The sequence below is a fragment of the Falco punctatus genome (genome assembly GCF_963210335.1).
Source record: "Falco punctatus genome assembly, chromosome: 13".
NCBI classification, from domain to species: Eukaryota; Metazoa; Chordata; class Aves; order Falconiformes; family Falconidae; genus Falco; species Falco punctatus.
This window is the reverse complement of record NC_137593.1, coordinates 30,135,455-30,153,927: the sequence shown is the minus strand read 5'-3', so window position 1 is coordinate 30,153,927 and position 18,473 is coordinate 30,135,455. Positions and strand designations below refer to the sequence as shown.

Here is an 18,473-nt window from a genome sequence, read left to right as displayed (position 1 = left end):
GCCCTTAAACCGGACAGGTTGTGGCTGCACGATTTTTCCCCAATTTCTACTTTTTTTTCTCCCCTCAAATAGCGGAGCAGAGTCACAATACAGGACGACAGCACCGGTTTTCGCCCCCTGCACCAGCTCCCAGCCCAGCACACGACACCCCGTGTGTTCCCAGTGCGCTCAAGCTAGGCAGGCTCCAGCTGCATTTTTTTTTTTTTTTCCCTCCCCCAGGTTGTTTTCGTTCCTCGCTGGCAGAAATCCATCAGGATAGAGGAGGACAGCACCACTTTTTCCCCCTCCGTGCCAGGTCATGGCCAAGCTCGCAGGGTCCAGCTCGCTCCCAGCGCGCTTGAACCCGGCAAATTCCAGCCACGTGGGGTGGTTTTTTTTTTTTTGTTTGGGTTTTTTTTTTCCTCCCCCACTCCGTGTAGTTTCTTCTTCCTGGTGGAGCGGAGTTGTAACGCCGGAAGACGGTGCCCGTTTTTCCTCCTCCGTGCCGGGATAACACCGGTGCGCCCGCACCAACGCCGCGGACGGATGAAACGCGTTGTACCCACCAAGTCCAATTCCGAAAAGGAGCAAGCGCTCCGCATTTTGGGGTGAGAGGAATTCAGGGAGGATCTGGGAAGCTCCAAGGGTCCAAGTCACGATCCCAGAGGATTTCCCTCCATGAGGAATGCTCAGTCAATCGGGGATGTTCCTCCCCGCCGTTAATGAGCTCATTTAGCAGAGAAGTGGCTTCCCCCACCCCCCCACCCCCCCCCATCACAGAGCTGGAAGGAGCAAAAGAGCTCCCAGGGGGATGCGTCCTCCTTTTCTGCTCCAACGGTCACAAATCCCACGCCGAGGGGGTTTGTTGCGATCTCGAATCCTGCGCCGAGGGGGTTTGTTGCAATCCGGGACCTCACCGGTGCTGGGATCCTGAAGGAATCTGGCTGCAGGGTGGTCGGTGCTGCCACAGAGGGATTTCACAGCATCAAGCAGAGGCGATGGGGAACACCAGCTCCTCCAAACGATGCACCGAGGGCGGAAATCCGGCGTTGAGTGGCACCGGGATGCGCCAAAAGCTGCTCCAAGCGGCACTGGGACGAGCTAGGATGAGACAAAAGCCGTTCCAAGTGGCACCGGGACGAGCCAAAAGCTGCTCCGAGCGGCACCAGGACGAGCTGGGATGCACCAAAAGCCGCTCCGAGTGGCACTGGGATGTACCGGGAAGCGCCAAAAGCCGCTCCGAGTGGCACTGGGATGCACCGGGACGCGCCAAAAGCCGCTCCGAGTGGCACTGGGATGCACCGGGACGCGCCAAAAGCCGCTCCGAGTGGCACTGGGATGCACTGGGACAAGCTGGGATGAGCCAAAAACTGCTCTGAGAAGCACCGGGATATGCTGGAATGAGCTAAAAGTTGCTCCGATTGGCACTGGGATGCACTGGGACGAGCCAAGAGCTGCTCCAGGCGGCACCGGAATGTGCCAAAAGCTGCTCCGAGTGGCACCGGGACGAGCTGGGATGAGGCGGGACGAGCTGGGATGAGCCAAAAGCTGCTCTGAGAGGCACCGGGATATGCTGGGATGCACCAAAAGCTGCTCCAATTGGTACTGGGATGCACCGGGACGAGCCAAAAGCCGCTCCGAGCGCCGGCAGCACCGCTCTCGTCTTCACGCCACGCGGCAGCAGTGCCAACCGGGCACGGAGCCCACTCCCCACCAGCAACGTGCTGGGGAAACGGGAATTCCCAGCACCGTGCCAAAACTCACCGCCGAGCCCACCGGCACCGCTGAGCCCCACTGCGGGGGCTGAAGACCGTGGAGCTGGCGGCCCCGGTAGCCCCCCGCCGGCTCCAACGCCACCCCGGCTGCCGGAGGGGGTCGATGAAAAGCTCCTGGCGCAGATCGGGGGGTCACCGGCGCAGATCGGGGGGTCACCGGCGCCACCGGCTCGTTTCACCCCGGTTAACGGGCTTGGCAGAGGTCGAGCTCCGGGAACCGGCACGTGGGGAGCCGCAGGGAAACGTTACCGGGGGTCCGGATCAGCCCCCTCCTCGGCAGAGACCCCCCTCCCCAGGCGGCAGAGACCCCCCCTCCCCACATCCCCCAGGCACCAGAGACCCCTCGTCGGCAGAGACCCCCCTTCCCACACCGCTCAGGCACCAGGGTCCCCTCATCTGCACACACCCCCCTCCCCAAATACCCCCAGGCACCAGAGACCCCTCCTCAGCACACACCCCCCCTCCCCACGCTCGTCGGACGCCTGGCCGCCCCCCCTCCCCAAACACCCACCCGACCGTCTGGGTCCCCTCCTCAGCACAGACCCACCCCCCCACCCCCCTCCCCAAATGCTCCCCCCGGCCGCCTGGGTGCCCCCTGTCACCACACACACACACGCCCCCCCCCTCCCCGGGCCGCCGGGCTCCGGGCCCGCCCTTCCCCCCCCTCGCCCCCCCCGGTTACCTCAGCCGCCGCCGCCCCCCCTGGGCGCCCCCACCCCGCGTTTCAGCACCCCGGACGGGGCCGGTAAGAGGAGGGGGATGTCAGTCTCCCCCCCCCTCCGCCCAACCCCCCCGTGGGTGTCCCCCCCCGGTAGCGGCTCTGCTTTGTCCCCCACCGGGTCGTCCCCCCCCAGTCCGGGGCACTCACCCTGCCGGCCCCCCGGGGCCGGGCCCGCCGGGCTGCTCCCCGTCAGCGCCGCCGCTGCTGCACCCGCCGCCACCTGCCCGGCTCCGGCCTCCACCGCAGCTGCCGCGCCGGGGACATGGTCCCTTTAAATCCCCCCCCGGGGGCCCGGCCGGTCCAGCCGCCGCCGCCGCCGCCGCCGCCGCCGCCGCCGCCGCCTCCTGCGCCGCTCCGGCCGCTCCCCCGCCCCCCTCCGGGCGGCGGGGCCTGACTACGTCACGCCGCGCGCGACCAGGCCGCCGCCGACATCTTGGGGGCGGCGAACGGGGTCCCAGCGCCGCCTCCGCCGCCGCCGCCGCCATGTTGGCTCGCGCCGCCCCCCCGCCCCCCACGCCGCGCGCCCGTCCGCCCCGCCGGTGCGGCCGCCGCCGCCCTCCGCCCTCCGCCGTCCCCGGGCCGCGCGGCGCGCTCTGATGACGTGTGCAGCCCCGCGCCGCCGCCATCTTGGGAGTGGCGGGAGGAGGCGGGGTGGGGGCGGCGGCGCAGCGACCTGCCAGGAGGGCGGGGCGGGGGCGGCGCGGGGCGGTGCGTCATCAGAGAGCGACGGCGGCGCCGCGGCGCCATCTTGGGGGGGCGGAGAGGGAAGGTCTGGCCGCTCTGGGAAGGGGCGGCCCTGAGGGGACCCCGAGGGGACACCGTGGCCTTGTCGTCCCCAAAGTGTCCCCATGGCCCTGCCCCGAGGCGGCCCTGTGGCCCTGCTGTCCCCAAGTGGTCCCCGTGGCCCTGTTGTCCCCAAAGTGTCCCCGTGGCCCTGCCCCGAGGGGGGCCTGCGGCCCTGCTGTCCCCAAGGGGAACCCGTGGCCCTGTTGTGCCCAAAGTGTCCTCATGGCCCTGTTGTCCCCAAACGGACCCAGTGGCCTTGCTGTCTCCGAGGGGACCATGTGGCCCTGCTGTCCTTGAGGGGACTCTGTGGCCCTGTCCCTAGGGATCCCTGTGGCCCTGTCGTGCCCAAAGTGTCCCCATGGCCCCGCCCCAAGGGGTCCCCGGGGCCCTGTTGTCCCCAGAGTATCCTCATTGCTCTGTCCCGAGGGGTCCCCGTGGCCCTGCTGTCCCCAAAGTGTCCCCATGGCCCTGCCCTGAGGGGTCCCTGTGGCCCTGTCCCTAGGGGCCCTGTGGCCCTGTTGTCCCCAAAATGTCCCCACGACTCTGTCCTGAGGGTCTCCATAGGCCTTTCCCAAGGGGTCCCCGTGGCCCTGTTGTCCCCAAAGTGTCCCCATGGCCCTGCTGTCCCCAAAGCGTCCCTGTGGCCCTGCCCTGAGGGGTCACCATGGCCCTGCTGTCCCTGAGGGGACCCCATGGCCCTGTCCCAAGGGATCCCTGTGTCGTCCCCGAGGGCACCCCATGCCCCGAAGGGTCCCCGCAGCCCTGTTGTCCCTAAAATGTCCCCATGGCCCTGCCCTGAGGGGTCCCTATGGCCCTGCCATCCCCATTATGGGCCCAAACTGTCCCCACAACCATGTCCCCAGGGGTTCCCTGCTGTCCCTTTCACTGCCCCAGGTCTTCGGATGTTCCAGGCAGGCATCGGGTGCTGGGGACAGGGTGGGGACAGAACCCCGGGGGGTGGCAGGACACAACCAAGCACCTTGTAACGCTGTTTATTGCTTGGGACACCCCGCAGGATGGGGACCAAACCTGCAGGAACCACAGGAGATGATGTTGGGGACATCGGGACGGTCAGTTACACGCTGGTGGCTTGAGCATCATCACCGCTTTCGTCCCAACCTCGCGTCAGCACCCGGCGTCCCGTCCTGCCGGGGGTGCCCAGGACGTGGGCGATGGCACCCCGCAGCTCCGCCTGGTCCCTCTCCAGCACCGCCAGCCGCCTCTCCTGCCAGGGGACCACGTCAGTGCCACCAGGTCCCCCGCGTCACCCCTGGGTGCACCCACAGCCCAGCTCCTACCAGCTCCTGGCTCTTCTCCTCGCTGGTCTTCAGCCTCTCCAGGTCCTTCTTCCTGGTGCCTTCAGCAGCCGTCAGCCTAAGGGGGGGGTGTGAGCCAAGACCCTGCCCCAGTGGCGGCACCCGCTGATTTGGGGCACCCACTCCCCACCCCCACCCGGCACCCACTCCCCACCCCCACCCGGCACCCACTCCCCATCCCCACCCGACACCCACTCCCCACCCCCACCCGACACCCACTCCCCACCCCCACCTGGCACCCAAATTGGCCGCGCGGGCGTTGGCCTCCTCCAGCTGCTGCCGCAGACGCTCGAGCTGCTCCCGGTGCTGCCCCTGCTCGTGCCGCAGCCCCCGCTGGTGCCCCTCCATCTCGCCCACCTGCCTCTCCGCCAGCTGCAACTTCTCCCGGTTCTCCGCCACCTCCTGCCGCAGCGCCTCGATCAACCGCCCGTGCTGGAAGGGGGGACGAAGACTCGGGTGTGGGGAGGGGGTCTGGGGGGCACCCCCGTGCCGTGGGCTGCCACCCACCCTGGCGGTACCTTCTCCAGCGGGCGCATGGCATAGAGCTCGCCCTGCGCCGCCGCTGCCGCCTCATCCGCGTAGCGCTGCCACGGCACCGTCGATTTGCGTGGTAGCGACACCGACGAGCGCAACTTCCCGTGACCCTACGGTGGCACCCATTAACGGTGCCGGTGGCACCATGAACACCACCCACCGAGCACCCACCCCAACACCAGGGCGACGGCTGCCGCGGCTTCCTGCAACCCTATGGTGGCACCGGTTTACGGCACCAGTGGCACCATCAACGCTACCCACCGAGCATCCACCCCAACACTGGAGCGATGGCACGATGGCTGCCGCGGCTTCCCACGACCCTACGGCACCGGTGGCATCCGTTAACGGCACCCACCGAGCACCCACCCCAACACCAGGGCGATGGCGTGATGGCTGCTGCAGCTTACCGCAACCCTACGGTGGCATCCGTTAATGGCACCGGTGGCACCGTCAATGCCACCCACCGAGCACCCACCCCACCGGGATGATGGCGCGATGGCTGCTGCGGCTTTCTGCAACCCTACGGCACTGGTGGCACCCGTTAACAGCGCTGGTGGCACCATCAACGCCACCCACCGAGCACCCACCCCAATGCCAGGGTGATGGCACGATGGCTGCCACGGCTTCCCGCAACCCTACGGCACCAGTGGCACGTGTTAACGGCGCTGGTGGCACCACCAACACCACCCACCGAGCACCCACCCCACCGGGACGATGGCGCGATGGCTGCGTGGCTTACCGCGGCACCGCATGGCACGAGGGACCCCGGGGTGTCATTGGCGGGTGGCTCAGCCACCTGCTCGGCGCTGCCCTGCTTGCGCAGGCGCCGGGTGGCTTTGGTCTGTGCCGGCACGCTCTGGGTGCGCTGCACGTTGCGGCGTTCCCGGTTGGGTGGCGGTGATGGGACCAGTGCCGGTGATGGCTCTGGGTCTGGGCCATCCTCCCGGCTCCGGCCGCGGCGGATGCTGGTGAGGGACTGGCTCTTGATGAGGGGACTGTGCTTGCTCAGGTCCCGTGGTGGCACGAAGCCTGGTTTGAAGCTTTCTGCCTTGCTGAGAGGGAAGGTAGGTGATGGAGAGGGCCAGGAAGGTCCAGAACCATCCTGAACCCCACTGGGACCAGAGGCACCCCAGACCCCCTTGGGGTTGGACCCATCTCCTGAGCCCAGCCTAGACCTGGACTGCCCCAAGCTCAGACAGGACCAGAAACACCCCCTGAATCCATCTGGGACCAGGAACATCTCCTGCTGTCCACCAAATCCAGTCCAGACCAAAACCAGCACCTGAACTGGGACCAGAACCATCCCTTGCCTGGACCACAACCATCTTCTGGACCCACCAGGGACCAAAACCATCCCCTGAACTGGGACCAGCCTAGACCTGAACTACCTCAAACCCAGTTAGGTCCAGAAACATCCCCTGAATCCATCTGGGACCAGGAACATCTCCTGGTGTCCACCAAATCCAGTGCAGACCAAAACCAGCACCTGAACTGGGACCAGAACCACCCCCAACCTGGACCAAAACCATCTGCTGGACCCACCAGGGGCCAAACCCATCCCCTGAACTGGGACCAGAACCACCCCCAACCTGGACCAAAACCATCTGCTGGACCCACCAGGGACCAAAACCATCCCCTGAACCCAGCCAGACCCACAACCACCCCAAACCCACCCTCGTGCCACCACTGTCCCAAAGCTCCTCCTGGCCCCACATGTCCACCTTGGTCACATGTGTCCCTCTGACCACCCACCAGTACCTTTGCTCCGTGGTGGAGCTGAGACGGACGGAGACAGGGACAGGGGTCCCCTCCCTGATGGCAGTGAGGATGGTGGGCAGGGGCTCCAGCTCCTCCTGGGTGGCCTACCAGGACCAGGACAAGACAAGGACATTATGGGGACAACGGGTGGCCGTGGGGTAAGTGCCATCCATGGGGCAACGGCCACCAGCTCTGTCTGTGGACAGAAGGAAGTGGCCAGCCTTGCCAGCTACCCTTGGGGACAAACGGGTGGTGGTACCTGGTCCAGGCTGGAGAAGATGTCACAGAGCAGCAGGTGGAGGGTGGCGAGCTCCAGAGCCAGGTCCACGTAGCCATCGTAGGTGGCCATGTGGACGCTGCTCTCGGGGTTGGCCACGCTCTGCAGGAATTCTGTCATGGTGCTGCAGTTGTGCTCCAGGAACTCGTTCATGAAGCCCATGTAGGCCTCCTTCTCTCCAAACCTGGGGACCACCATGTCCAGTCACCTGAAGGCCAGGAGAAGGCCTGGGCCACCATTGTGGTCATGGGCCAGGCCACCTCCAGGATCATGGTCCAAGTCATCACAACGTCCCTGCACCGTGTCACCACCAGAAGCCAGGACATGGGTGAGGACACATCCATGTTCTCCAACCAAGCCACCCACAGGTCAGGCCACCACAGGTGACACATGGGGCTCTTCATGGAGTGGAGATATCACAGCCCATGGCATTTATGGGACATCCCTTCTGCTCCATGGCATGTTGGGGACAACATCTCACAGCCCATGGCATTTATGGGACATGTCTGCTGCTCCATGGCATGTTGAGGACAACCCAACTGCCCCATGACCGTCCATGGCACGTGCCACACAGCATGTAGGGATGTCCCCACCACCCCATGGCTCCCCGATGGACATGTGTCCCCCCGCCCAGTGCCGTCCCTGCCGTGACGTACGTGGTGAAGTTGGCCAGGTTCTGGATGACCTTGGCCACCAGGGTGAGGGTGCGGGTGGTGGCTTCGCTCGGGTACTCCTGGACGAGGCCGAAGAGGCTCGGGGACATGATGGCCGGGCAGAGGAAGCGCAGGAAGAGGGACGCCGAGACCAGGCGCTGCCCGATGGGTGCTTTGCCCCGCGCCGTGCACTCATCCTGCCACGCCGAGAAGATCTCGCCCAGCTCCGCCGGGAAGGTCCTATGGAGACACGTCCTGATGGGGGATGGGGTAGTGGGGGTGGGCTGGAGCCCCTGCAGGGTGCCACCCTGGGGTGTGGTGGGATGGCGTGCCCGCCATGCTGTGCTTGTCCCTGTGCTCGTCCCCTCTGCTGGCCTCCAAGGTTCTTCCTGGTGCCCATCTCCGTGTTCATCCCAGGGATGGTGCCCACCCCCATCCCTCTGTCCCCCATCCCCATGTCTGTCCCCAGGCTTGTACCCAGGTCCTGCTGGTGCCCGTCTCCATGCTCACCCCAGGGATGGTTCCAGTCCCCAAACCCATCCCCATGCCCACCCTAGGGATGGTGCCCACCCCCTTTCCTGACCCTCATGTCCACCCCAGGGATGGTGCCAGTCCCCAAACCCGTCCCCATGCCCATCCTGGTGCCACTGCCTGTCCTCCTGCCCATTCCCATCCCTGTCCCCAAGCCCATCCCTGTGCCCATGCCCATCTCCAAGCTTCTCCCGGCTCCTCCTGGCATTGGTGCCCACCATCCTGCCTGTCCATTGCCCATGCTGTCCATCCCCAAGCCCATCCCTGTGCAGGTGCCCGTCCCCATGGCCACCCGCGTGTGCCCTCACTCGCAGGAGGTGGCGATGCGCTGGAGGGTCTCCTCGCAGACCTGCCGCAGGTTGTTCTGGTTGTCGGAGAGGTCCAGGCTGGCACATTTGCTGGGATCCACCTCGCAGCTGTCATCCGAGGTGCAGAGCTGGGCCACAATCTCACCTGGGCACCAAGGGACAACCTGTGAGAGGTGTCCAAGTGGCCACCACCATAGGGATGGCTGGGACAAGCCTCCACCACATCCCCATGGATGTTCTGGGGGTTTCTTGCAGCCCAAAGTGCCCCCTAATGCCCTGTAGCACCCAGTAACTTCATGCCCAGGATGTCCTGCATCCCAGAACATCCCATAATGTCCCACAAAGCCCTGTGATGTTCGGCCGTACCCAGCGTGTCCTGGAGGTACTTGCCCCCCACCAGTTTCATGTACTCGTCAATGGCCTTGGTGGCCAGCGTGTTCTCGCGGAAGATCAGTGCCTCGCGGTCGTCAAAGCGGTCCAGCTCAGCTACGCCAAGGTCAATGAGGAACGACTGCCAGGACATGTTGGAGGGCTCAGAGGGCACCCATGGCCCCAGACTGGCTCCACCAACCCACCCTGGGAAGGGCCAGGATCATATCCCCCCCCGCCCCCCCCCCGCCCCCGTCCCATTCAAATACATCCATCCCATCAACTCAACTCATCCCAACCCAAGCCATCCAACCCCAACCCATCCCATCCCCTCCCAACCCAACCCATCTAACCCCAACCCATGTCATCCATCTCATCCTCTCCCAACCCACCTCATCCATCCCACCCCCTCCCAACCCAACCCATCCAACGCCAACCCAACTTATCCATCCTATCCCCTCCCAACCCAACCCATCTAACCCCAACCCATCTCATTCATCCCCTCCCAACCCAACCCATCCACCCCATCCATCCCACCCCAGCTCTCCCGGCACCCCCAACCCACGATACCCATCCCACCCCAACTGCCAAACCCATAACACGTGAGGCGACACCCACCTCGCCCCTATCCACCCTCCCCCCCCTCCCCATGTCCCCCATGGCCACCACCCGCTCCACCTTGGCCTTCCCAGTGCTCTGCAAGACGTGGACCAGGGCACCAGCCAGCTCCTCCTTGTGCCGGACAGCGATGGTGGGCTCCAGGCGGGCGCACAGCTCCCGGTAGTGGAAGGTGATGAACTCAGCCAACTCCTTGTAGCGCACGATGGGCAGCACCCGCACCTCCCGGTAGCGCCCACGCACCCTCACCGACGGCACCCGCTCGCCTCCCCCAGGACCACTCAGCGGGTACCAGCGCTCCAAGGGCTGCCGGGTGGCTGCCAGCTCGGCCAAGGGGACGGTGATGGAGGCCACCGGTTGTCCAGGTTGGTCATCACGGCAAAGGGCGAGGGTGAGGGCACGGGTGGGTGGCAGGGCGGCCAACTGGAAGAGTTCACCCCAAAAGAGCTCACCATCGGGACCGGCCACCTTGGCGGTGGTACGGGCAAAGAGGGTGCCATCCAGGTGGAGGTGACAACGGAGCCGCCGCCGAGGTGGCAGGTCCCGTGCTTCGTACACCCACAGGCTCAGCGCCAGCTCCAGCCGCTCGCAGTTGTCCTGTCGGGGTGGGGGGGTCATGGAGGGGGTGTGTGTAAATCTGGGGGGAGGGGGTTGGTGGCTACTGGGGACTCTGTGGGTGGACATGGGAATGGGGACAAGAGGGGACGTGGAGGGACAAAAGGGGATATAGGGGCAATAGGGAACAGGAGGGGACATAGAGGACCGGGGGGACACTGGGGACAGGAGGGGAAAGGGGAACTGGGGGGGACATGGAGGACTGGAAGGGGACACAGGATTCAGTGCAGGGACTTGGGGACAGGAGGGGACGTGGGTGACAGGATGGGACACGTGGGACAGGAGGGGACAACCAAGTCCTCAGGGGACAGGAGGGGACACAGGGACACAGGGCTGTGGGTGCCAGCAGGGCTCCAGGGTGGCTCATGCCCCAGTTTCCCCAGCCAGCCCTGCCAGTGGGCCTCATCCTGCCCACTGGGGAGACAGGGGGTGTGTGGGTGGTCCCCCATGTGGGGGTGCTGGGGGGTTTCCAACCCCTGGGGATGGGGGGGGGGGTGGCCCATGTGTGGCCCATGGGTGTCCCGCGGTCCCACCTTGTTGGGCTGCACGGTCCGGCGCAGGTTCTCGATCCAGCGGTCGCGCTCAGCCAGGGATGTGCACCCAAAGGACCGGCTGCCCTCGCCTGTGATGATCTGGGTGCAGGGAGGGTGTCTGGAGGGGCACCCTTGGGTGCCTGGGAGGGGGCTGTGCTGGGGATCTGGGTGACCATGGCTAAGGGCTGTGCTGAGGGGTCTTTTTGGTGCTGAGTGGGAGCACCCTGGGTGCCTCTGAAGGGTGCCCTGCATTCCGCTCTGGGGTTCGTTGGGTGCCCTGTCACGGTGCCTGGGTGCTCTGGGTGCACCTCCAGGGTGCCATGGGTGCTCTGGACACCCTGGGGGCTTCTCCAGGGGGCCCTGGGTGCCTGTGCAGGGTGTTCTGGGTCTCCAGTTGCCACTCCAAGGTGCCTGGTGTACCCTGGGTGCACCCCAGGGTGCCATGGGTGACTATGTAGGTGGCCACAGGTGCCCTGGGTGCTTCTCCAAGGTGCCATGGTGTACCCCGGGTACCTCTCCAGGGTGCCGTGGGTGCCCTGGGTGCCTATCCAAGGTGCCCTGGGTGCCCTTAGGTTCTCCTTCAGGTTGCCCTCTGTGCCCCCCCAGGGTCCCCCAGCTGCACCCCGAGCACCCCCCTGCAAGCCCATTACCTGAAAGCAAAACTTCTCTCCCACGATGCTGCCGTGCACGGGCCGGACGATGACGTTGTCCCCGGTGAGGTCCAGCTCAGCGGCACTGGGTGCTGGCAGCAGCGATTCCCGTGAGCCACTCCGGCTGGGCACCCTACAGGGACAGCACGGTCACCCAAGCACCCCCCCCAGCACCTCCCAACCCACCGCCTCACCCCACCCTGCTGGACCTTTCGCCGTTGGGGACCATTGCTGCTGGGGTCTCAGCTTTGGAGCCACCACGACCTTTCCGCTCCCGGAGCCTCTTCCACAATAACCCCTGGATGGGGTGAGGAGACGGGTGCCGTGTCAGCCATGGGGGGGGCAGCACCCTGGGGGGGGGGGGCTGGGGGTAAGGGGGTGCCCACCTTGACATTGCTGAACTGCAGGGTGGGGGAGGTTTCGCTCTCGCTGCTTCTCCCGGCACCTCGGGTGCTCCGCTCATCCACAGCGGAGTCTGGGGGGGGCACCCAGCATCAAGACCCCTCTTGCCCAGCACCCTGAGCACCCCAACACTGCACCAGCATTTGGGGGGGGCAGGATACATCCATACCTCCCCTCCCCCCTGGGGAAACATCAGCCAAAGCTGGAGGAAGCAGCCAGGTGCCTGGTTCTGGGTGCCCAATCCTGCACCTCCCCCCACCCGTAGCCCCCAGTTGCAGCCGAGCTGTGGGTGCTGCAGGTGGGCGCTCAGGGGTGCGAGGGCGCAGGGATTTATCCTGATGCCCCACCTCCAGTGCTGCAAAGCTCAGCACCCATCCAGGATGGTGTCACCCTGGTGCCATGTGGGTGCTGGTCCAGGGCGCTGGGGTCACTCACCTCCCTGCGCGGCGCAGAGCACCCAGCGCCGGGGCCCCATGGCGGGTGGCGATGCCGGTGTGGGGTGCAGGGGGGAAGGCGGTAGCGGTTATCGCTGCCATCGGCAGGCACAGCAGCGGGGAGGAAGCGGTGACGGTACAAGGCAGCCTTGCGCATCACGCTTCCTGCATGGGGCTGGTGTGGGGCACGGCACAATGCAGGGCAAGGGGCACAGGACACAGCGTGGGGCATGGGGCACGGCGTGGGGCACAAGGTACGGTGTGGGGCATGGCACAACACACAGCGTGGGGCATGGGGCACAGTGTGGGGCACAGGGCACAGCGTGGGGCATGGCAAAATGCAGGGCATGGGGCAGGGGGCATGGCATGGGGCACGGCAGAATGCATGGTATGGGGCACGGGGCATGGCGTGGAGCATGGCACAGGGCACGGTGTGGGGCACAGGGCACGGCAGGGTGCATGGCACAGGGCTTTGCATGGTCTGCTGCATGGCACAGTGCATGGTGCAGTGCACAGCATGGGGCACAGCATGGCACAGCGGGTGTCATAGTGCGTGGTGTGGTGCACAGCATGGTGTGTGGCATGGTGCATGGTGCATGGTGCATGGCATGGCATGGCACATCACGTGTCGTAGTGCATGGCATGGTGCTCAACATGGTGCATGGCATGGTGCATGGTGCATGGTGCATGGTGCATTGCACGGCACAGTGCATGTTGTAGCGCATGGTGCATGGCCATGGTGCACAGCATGGTGCATGGTGCACGGTGCATGGTGCATGGTGCACAGCACGGCACAGCACGCATCGTAGTGCATGGTGTGGTGCCCAGCACGGTGCGTGGCATGGTGCATGGTGTGTGGCGCACGGGGCATGGCATGGCACACGGCCGTGGTGCGCACACAGTGCACAGCGCATGGCGCAGGGCCACGTGGTACATGACACAACGCACGGCGCAGCGCATGATGCACGAACGCGTGGCACACGGCACGGTGCATGGTGTGGCACATGATGCACGAATGTGTAGCACATGACATGGTGCACGTCACGGCACACGGTATGGCACGTGGCCAAGAGAGCTCCATGCACCGGAGCCACACCAGAGCTGCACGCACACGGCTTGCACCAGCGCGTGCTGACATCCTGTGGCACCCGTGTGCGGTGGCGTGTGCGGTGGCGTGGGCCGCATGAGCTCACCAGGGTCCCTCGTGCCGCCTGCCGGTTTGGCACTCCCCGTCCAGTTCCTGCTCTTGCCCACAGCCTGGGGACACGGAGGGGTCAGCCAATGGTGTCCCTAGCACCCACCTGTGCACCCCAGGGGATGTCGGCACAAGCCCCTGGGTTCCCCAGGGGACTCATGTCCCCGTGTCCTCACCTCTCTGTCTCTGCCCACGAGGACCAGGTGGCCGTCCACCAAAGAGAAGTTGGACACATCCCACACCGGGGTGGCGGATGCTGGTGCCAGCAGGATGGATGATGTCCCATGGGTGCTGGCTGGGGGTGCAGAGCAGGGTGTCGGTGGGCAGGGGGGCTCCCCGTGCCCCAGCACCCGTGGGTAGTGTGGCACTGCCAGGGGACATGGCTGTCACACTGCTATGGGTGTGGTGATGGTGCCAGAGGACTATGGACCACCTCCATGGTCCACCATGGTGGACAGGAGGCCATGGAGGTGCCACCATGAGCGTGGTGACCTTGGGGGACACGTGGCCATGGAGGTGCCACCATGGATGTGGTGATGCTGGGGGACAGGTGGCCACAGAGGTGCCACCATGGGTGTGGTGATGCCAGGAGGGGCCAAACCTGGGTGGCTGCTCTGCCCAGGGCCCTGCCAGCACTATGGGTGGCCCCGCTGGCACCGTGGGTGGCCCCGCTGGCACTGTGGGTGGCCTTGCCAGGGCCAAGCCAGTTTTGCCAGATCTGGGTGCCGCTGGCACCCATGTGGCTCCACGTGCCACCACCAAGCCCCGTGCCAGGCACATGTGGGACCAGGGCCACAGGTGGCTGAGTGGGCCCTGGGGACAGGTGGGACCCAGCCACCCTGCACCCGTGGGTGCCCCCCCAACCTTGGAGGGCACCAACACCAGTGAAGCCTGGGCAGATCCTGCACCCTGCTATGAGCCCACCGTCACCCACCCAGAGCCCAGCTGTCACCATCCCACCCATCTCCCCATCACCCACCACCCATCACCGCCACCCAGTGCCCTCAGCCTGCTGCCCCCCGCCCACCACCCCAGATCGTCACCCCCATCATCGTTGCCACCCCCCACCCAGCATTGTCACCCCCCACCCAGCATCAACCCCTACCCATCATTATCACCCCCACTCAGCAGTGTCACCCCCCACCCATCATCACCCCCTACCCATCATTACCATCCCCCACCCAGCATTATCACCTCCCACCCAGCATTGTCACCCCCCACCCATCATTACCATCCCCCACCCATCATCACCCCCACCCAGCATTATCACCCCCAACCACCATTATCATCCCTCACCCAGCATCCCCCCTACCCAGCATTATGACCCCCCACCCATCATTATCACCCCCAACCATCATTATCATCCCCAACCATCATTATCACCCCCCACCCAGCATTATCACCCCCACCCAGCATTACCACCCCCCACTCATCATCATCACCCCCTACCAAGCATTATCACCCCCCACCCAGCATTATCATCCCCCACCCAGCATTATCACCCCCTACTAAGCATTATCACCCCCCACTCATCATCATCACCCCCTACCAAGCATTATCACCCCCCACCCAGCATTACCATCCCCCACTCCTAATCCCCAACCCCCACCCCTCCTCCACCCTTCCCCACCCCCCTCCGCCCACCGCCACCACCTCCCACCAGCACCCTGACCCCCACCCTCCGCCGTGCCCCCCCTTACCTGGCAGAGCATCATGGAGCACCTGCTCCACCTTGGCGCTGCTCTCCATGGGACCCTTCCTCTTGGAGACGGAGCGCAGGTACCACTGCAGGGTGGTCCTGCCCCCCTCGGCACCCCGCGTCTCCTTGGGACCCTTGGATGGGGCCGAAAAGGCCCGTTGGAAGAGGGACCGACGGGTGCTGGCCTTGGGTGCCCCCATGGGGGACGTGCCCTCGTCAAGACCACTGGGCTCGGGGTGGCTGTAGGAGCGTTTCCATCCCTGCAGCCGGCTCCAGTGGCGGCTCCCCGGGGACCCTGCGCCCCGCGCAGCTTCTCGGTCACCCATGGGTGCTGCTGTTCGCCACTTGTAGGTCTTGAGCAGGGCTGGTGGCTCAGGGCCAGGTGGGGGTCGCTCTGGGTCCATCTGTGGGGTGGGGAGAGACACGTCAGCCATGGGGTGGGGGGTGGGAGGTGGGAGACCCTTACCCAGGCACCCCAACCTACCATCCCCGCCCGGGCAGCCCTATCTGAGAGTCACTTTATGGGCGCCCCTATCCAGGCACCCCCACCCAGGGCACCCCGATCTGGGTGCCTCTATCCAGGCACCCAAGCCCAGACACCCCTATAAGAGCACCCTATATGAGCTCCCTATATGAGCACCCTATATGAGCACCCCTGTAAGAGCACCCCTATATGAGCACCCCTACATGAACACCCTATAAGAGCACCCCTACATGAGCACCCTATATGAGCACCCCTACATGAGCACCCCTATATGAGCACCCCTACATGAGCACCCTATATGGGCACCCTATATGAGCACCCTATATGAGCACCCCTACATGAGCACCCCTATAAGAGCACCCCTATATGAGCACCCTATATGGGCACCCTATATGAGCACCCTATATGAGCACCCCTGTAAGAGCACCCCTATATGAGCACCCCTACATGAACACCCTATAAGAGCACCCCTACATGAGCACCCCTATAAGAGCACCCCTATATGAGCACCCTATATGGGCACCCTATATGAGCACCCCTACATGAGCACCCCTATATGAGCACCCCTGTAAGAGCACCCCTATATGAGCACCCTATATGAGCACCCCTGTAAGAGCACCCCTATATGAGCACCCCTACATGAACACCCTATAAGAGCACCCCTACATGAGCACCCTATATGAGCACCCTATATGAGCACCCCTACATGAGCACCCTATATGAGCACCCCTATATGAGCACCCCTACATGAGCACCCCTATATGAGCACCCCTGTAAGAGCACCCCTATATGAGCACCCTATATGAGCACCCTATATGAGCACCCCAACATGAGCACCTATATGAACACCCTATATGAGCTCCCTATATGAGCACCCTATAAGAGCACCTCTATATGAGCATCCCCACATGAGCACCCCTACATGAGCACCTATATGAACACCCTATATGAGCACCTGTATATGAGCACCCTATATGAGCACCCCTATTGGGTGCCCCCACCCTGTGCCCCCCTATCTGGCTGCCCTTATCTGGGGGTCTCAATCTGCCCCCCCCAGCTCCCCAATCCAGGCACCCTCATTGGGGCCCCCCACATGGCCGCCCTTCTCCAGGGCACCCTTGGGCCCCCCAGTTTGTGTCCTGTCACCAGGGCACCCTTAACTGGGACCCACTTTGGGGCACCTTGGGGTGCCCCTCGCTGTGGGGTGGTTCTGCCCACCCTGGGGTCCCCATTTCCATGGGTGGCCCAGCCACTGTGGGGGTCCCCCCACCCCGTGGGTGCCCACATTTCTGAGGTGCACCTGCCACCCAGGACCCCCCAGTTTGGGGGTGCCCATGTCCCCAGACTGCCCCTGTCCACTGGGGGGTCCCCATCTCGTGGGTGCTGCTGTCCCTGGCCACCCTGGGGTCCCCCCACCCACGAGTGCCAATACTCCTTGCAGCACCCATCCCTGCCGGGGCGCGGTGGCATGGCAGGTGCGGCAGCATCAGCCTTTGGTGACAGTGGGGTGCGGTGACACCAGGGCCGGGGTGACACCCTGGCAGGTGGCCTGACACCCCCGGTGGCCCCGAGCGCAGGCGGGTGCTGGCAATGCTTCCGTCGCTGCCGCCGCTGCCGTTCCCCCCACACCGCCACCCCGTTTCCTCCTGGCACCTGCACCCCGTGCCAGGACCCCGCCAGCACCCCAGGGTGACCCCAGGGTGGGGGGCTGGGTGCACCCAGGACCTCCTCACCGTGCCCCCCCACCCCCCTGGTGAGATGTGGGTGCCTATGGCTCCAATTTCGGGGTGCCAGCACTCCAGAGCTGAGCTGCAGAGGGGGTCCAAACGCTGGGGTGGGACGGTTTTGGGGTCCCCCCCCAAACTTGCAGCACCCTACAGCACCCCATCACCCCCCCCCGAACCCCATCACCCACACCCCCCGCAGCACCCCATCACCCATACCCCCCCCTGCAGATCACCCATACCCCCCCCTGCAGCACCCCAGGGTGCTGCCTCACCCCACCCCAGCATCCTGCATCTCCCACGTACCCACCAGGCTGGAGCATCACCCTGGGGTGCCCCCCCGCCCCCCCCATGTCCCATCCCCCCATCCCCGTGGTACCTCGGCTGTTCTCTGGCACCCTGACTCGGCCTCCCCGGTTCCTGTCGTGGCTTCCCCATGTGACCAGGCAGGAGTTTCAGTCACACCCTCACCTCCGCCTCTGCCCCGATGATGTTATCTCCGCTCCCAGTTTACACTGGGCCACAGCTCGGGACATGTCGAGGGGGGTGACCCACCCTGGACCACCCCCCGAGGGGGGCTGGGGCCCCTGGTGGCCAGGGGCACGCATCGGGTTTAAACGCCATCATTAGGTTTCAGAGTGAACAGGTGCTGGAGCTGGCAGTTCCCGGGTGCTGTGGTGGGGGGTGCAGTGTGGGAGCTGGATGTCCGTCTGGGGGGTGGGATATGGAGGGGGGGGTGTCTCCTTGGGGGTCATGTGGGGTCCCCAAGGGGTGGGGTAAGGGGGGGACAGCGCTGCTTGGGCATATGTGTACACACACACACACGTGTGCCACAGCACCCAGCCCTGCAGCAGGTCCTGGGCACCTGGGTCCCTCAGGTCCTCTCCCATGGCCATCCCCTCCCCCATGCCTCAGTTTCCCTCTTGTTGTCCAGAGACCACCCAAAGCTGATGTCCTGCCACTGACTTTATTGCAGGGGGATTTCTGGTGGCTTGTGGCTACAGGAAGGGGCTGCTGGGCCAGTGGGGCCAGGTCAGGAGCCTCCTGGTCCGGTGCCAATCTGGGCCAGGATCTGTCCAGGCTGGTAGGCTTCAAGGTTGAGGTTCTTCTGG

General features: G+C 65.0%; 2 protein-coding genes across 5 annotated transcripts in view; both read right to left on the bottom strand.

Annotated features, from left to right (window-relative positions):
• Positions 1–3,116, bottom strand: part of WIZ (WIZ zinc finger) — a 61,431-nt gene extending 58,315 nt beyond the window's left edge. For both annotated transcript variants that reach the window (XM_080409478.1, XM_080409479.1), the window contains exon 1: positions 2,623–3,116. In XM_080409478.1, coding sequence (XP_080265604.1) covers positions 2,623–3,101 — 479 coding nt within the window. In that variant the 5' untranslated portion in view covers positions 3,102–3,116. The remainder of the gene's footprint in view (positions 1–2,622) is intronic.
• Positions 3,117–4,237: 1,121 nt separating this feature from the next.
• RASAL3 (RAS protein activator like 3) lies at positions 4,238–17,895 on the bottom strand. Of its 3 annotated transcripts, none has more exons than XM_080409480.1 (19): positions 17,741–17,895; positions 15,155–15,557; positions 13,631–13,749; positions 13,453–13,516; positions 11,810–11,898; positions 11,633–11,721; positions 11,424–11,556; positions 10,774–10,872; positions 9,686–10,222; positions 9,005–9,149; positions 8,639–8,783; positions 7,803–8,039; positions 7,129–7,330; positions 6,870–6,973; positions 5,851–6,163; positions 5,096–5,221; positions 4,810–5,009; positions 4,560–4,635; positions 4,238–4,486 (listed from the first exon to the last, which is right to left on the bottom strand). In XM_080409480.1, the coding sequence occupies exons 2-19, from the start codon at positions 15,555–15,557 to the stop codon at positions 4,337–4,339; spliced, it is 3,231 nt and encodes a 1,076-aa protein (XP_080265606.1). In that variant the 5' UTR covers positions 17,741–17,895; the 3' UTR covers positions 4,238–4,336. The 3 variants fall into 3 exon arrangements, with proteins under 3 accessions (XP_080265606.1, XP_080265607.1, XP_080265608.1); XM_080409481.1 differs by having other exon boundaries at positions 4,810–4,979; XM_080409482.1 differs by lacking the exons at positions 13,453–13,516; positions 13,631–13,749; positions 15,155–15,557; positions 17,741–17,895 and adding an exon at positions 12,261–12,969.
• Positions 17,896–18,473: the final 578 nt, after the last annotated feature.

What these genes read in the sequence shown, in the direction of transcription:
- RASAL3 (XM_080409480.1), bottom strand. Translation starts at nt 15,557, where the DNA reads ATGGACCCAGAGCGACCCCCACCTGGCCCTGAGCCACCAGCCCTGCTC. An exon ending in TGCAGTTCAGCAATGTCAAG is followed by an intron (nt 11,722 to 11,809) that starts GTGGGCACCCCC and finishes CACCCCATCCAG; the next exon opens with GGGTTATTGTGGAAGAGGCT. An exon ending in TCTTCTCCAGCCTGGACCAG is followed by an intron (nt 6,974 to 7,128) that starts GTACCACCACCC and finishes TGGTCCTGGTAG; the next exon opens with GCCACCCAGGAGGAGCTGGA.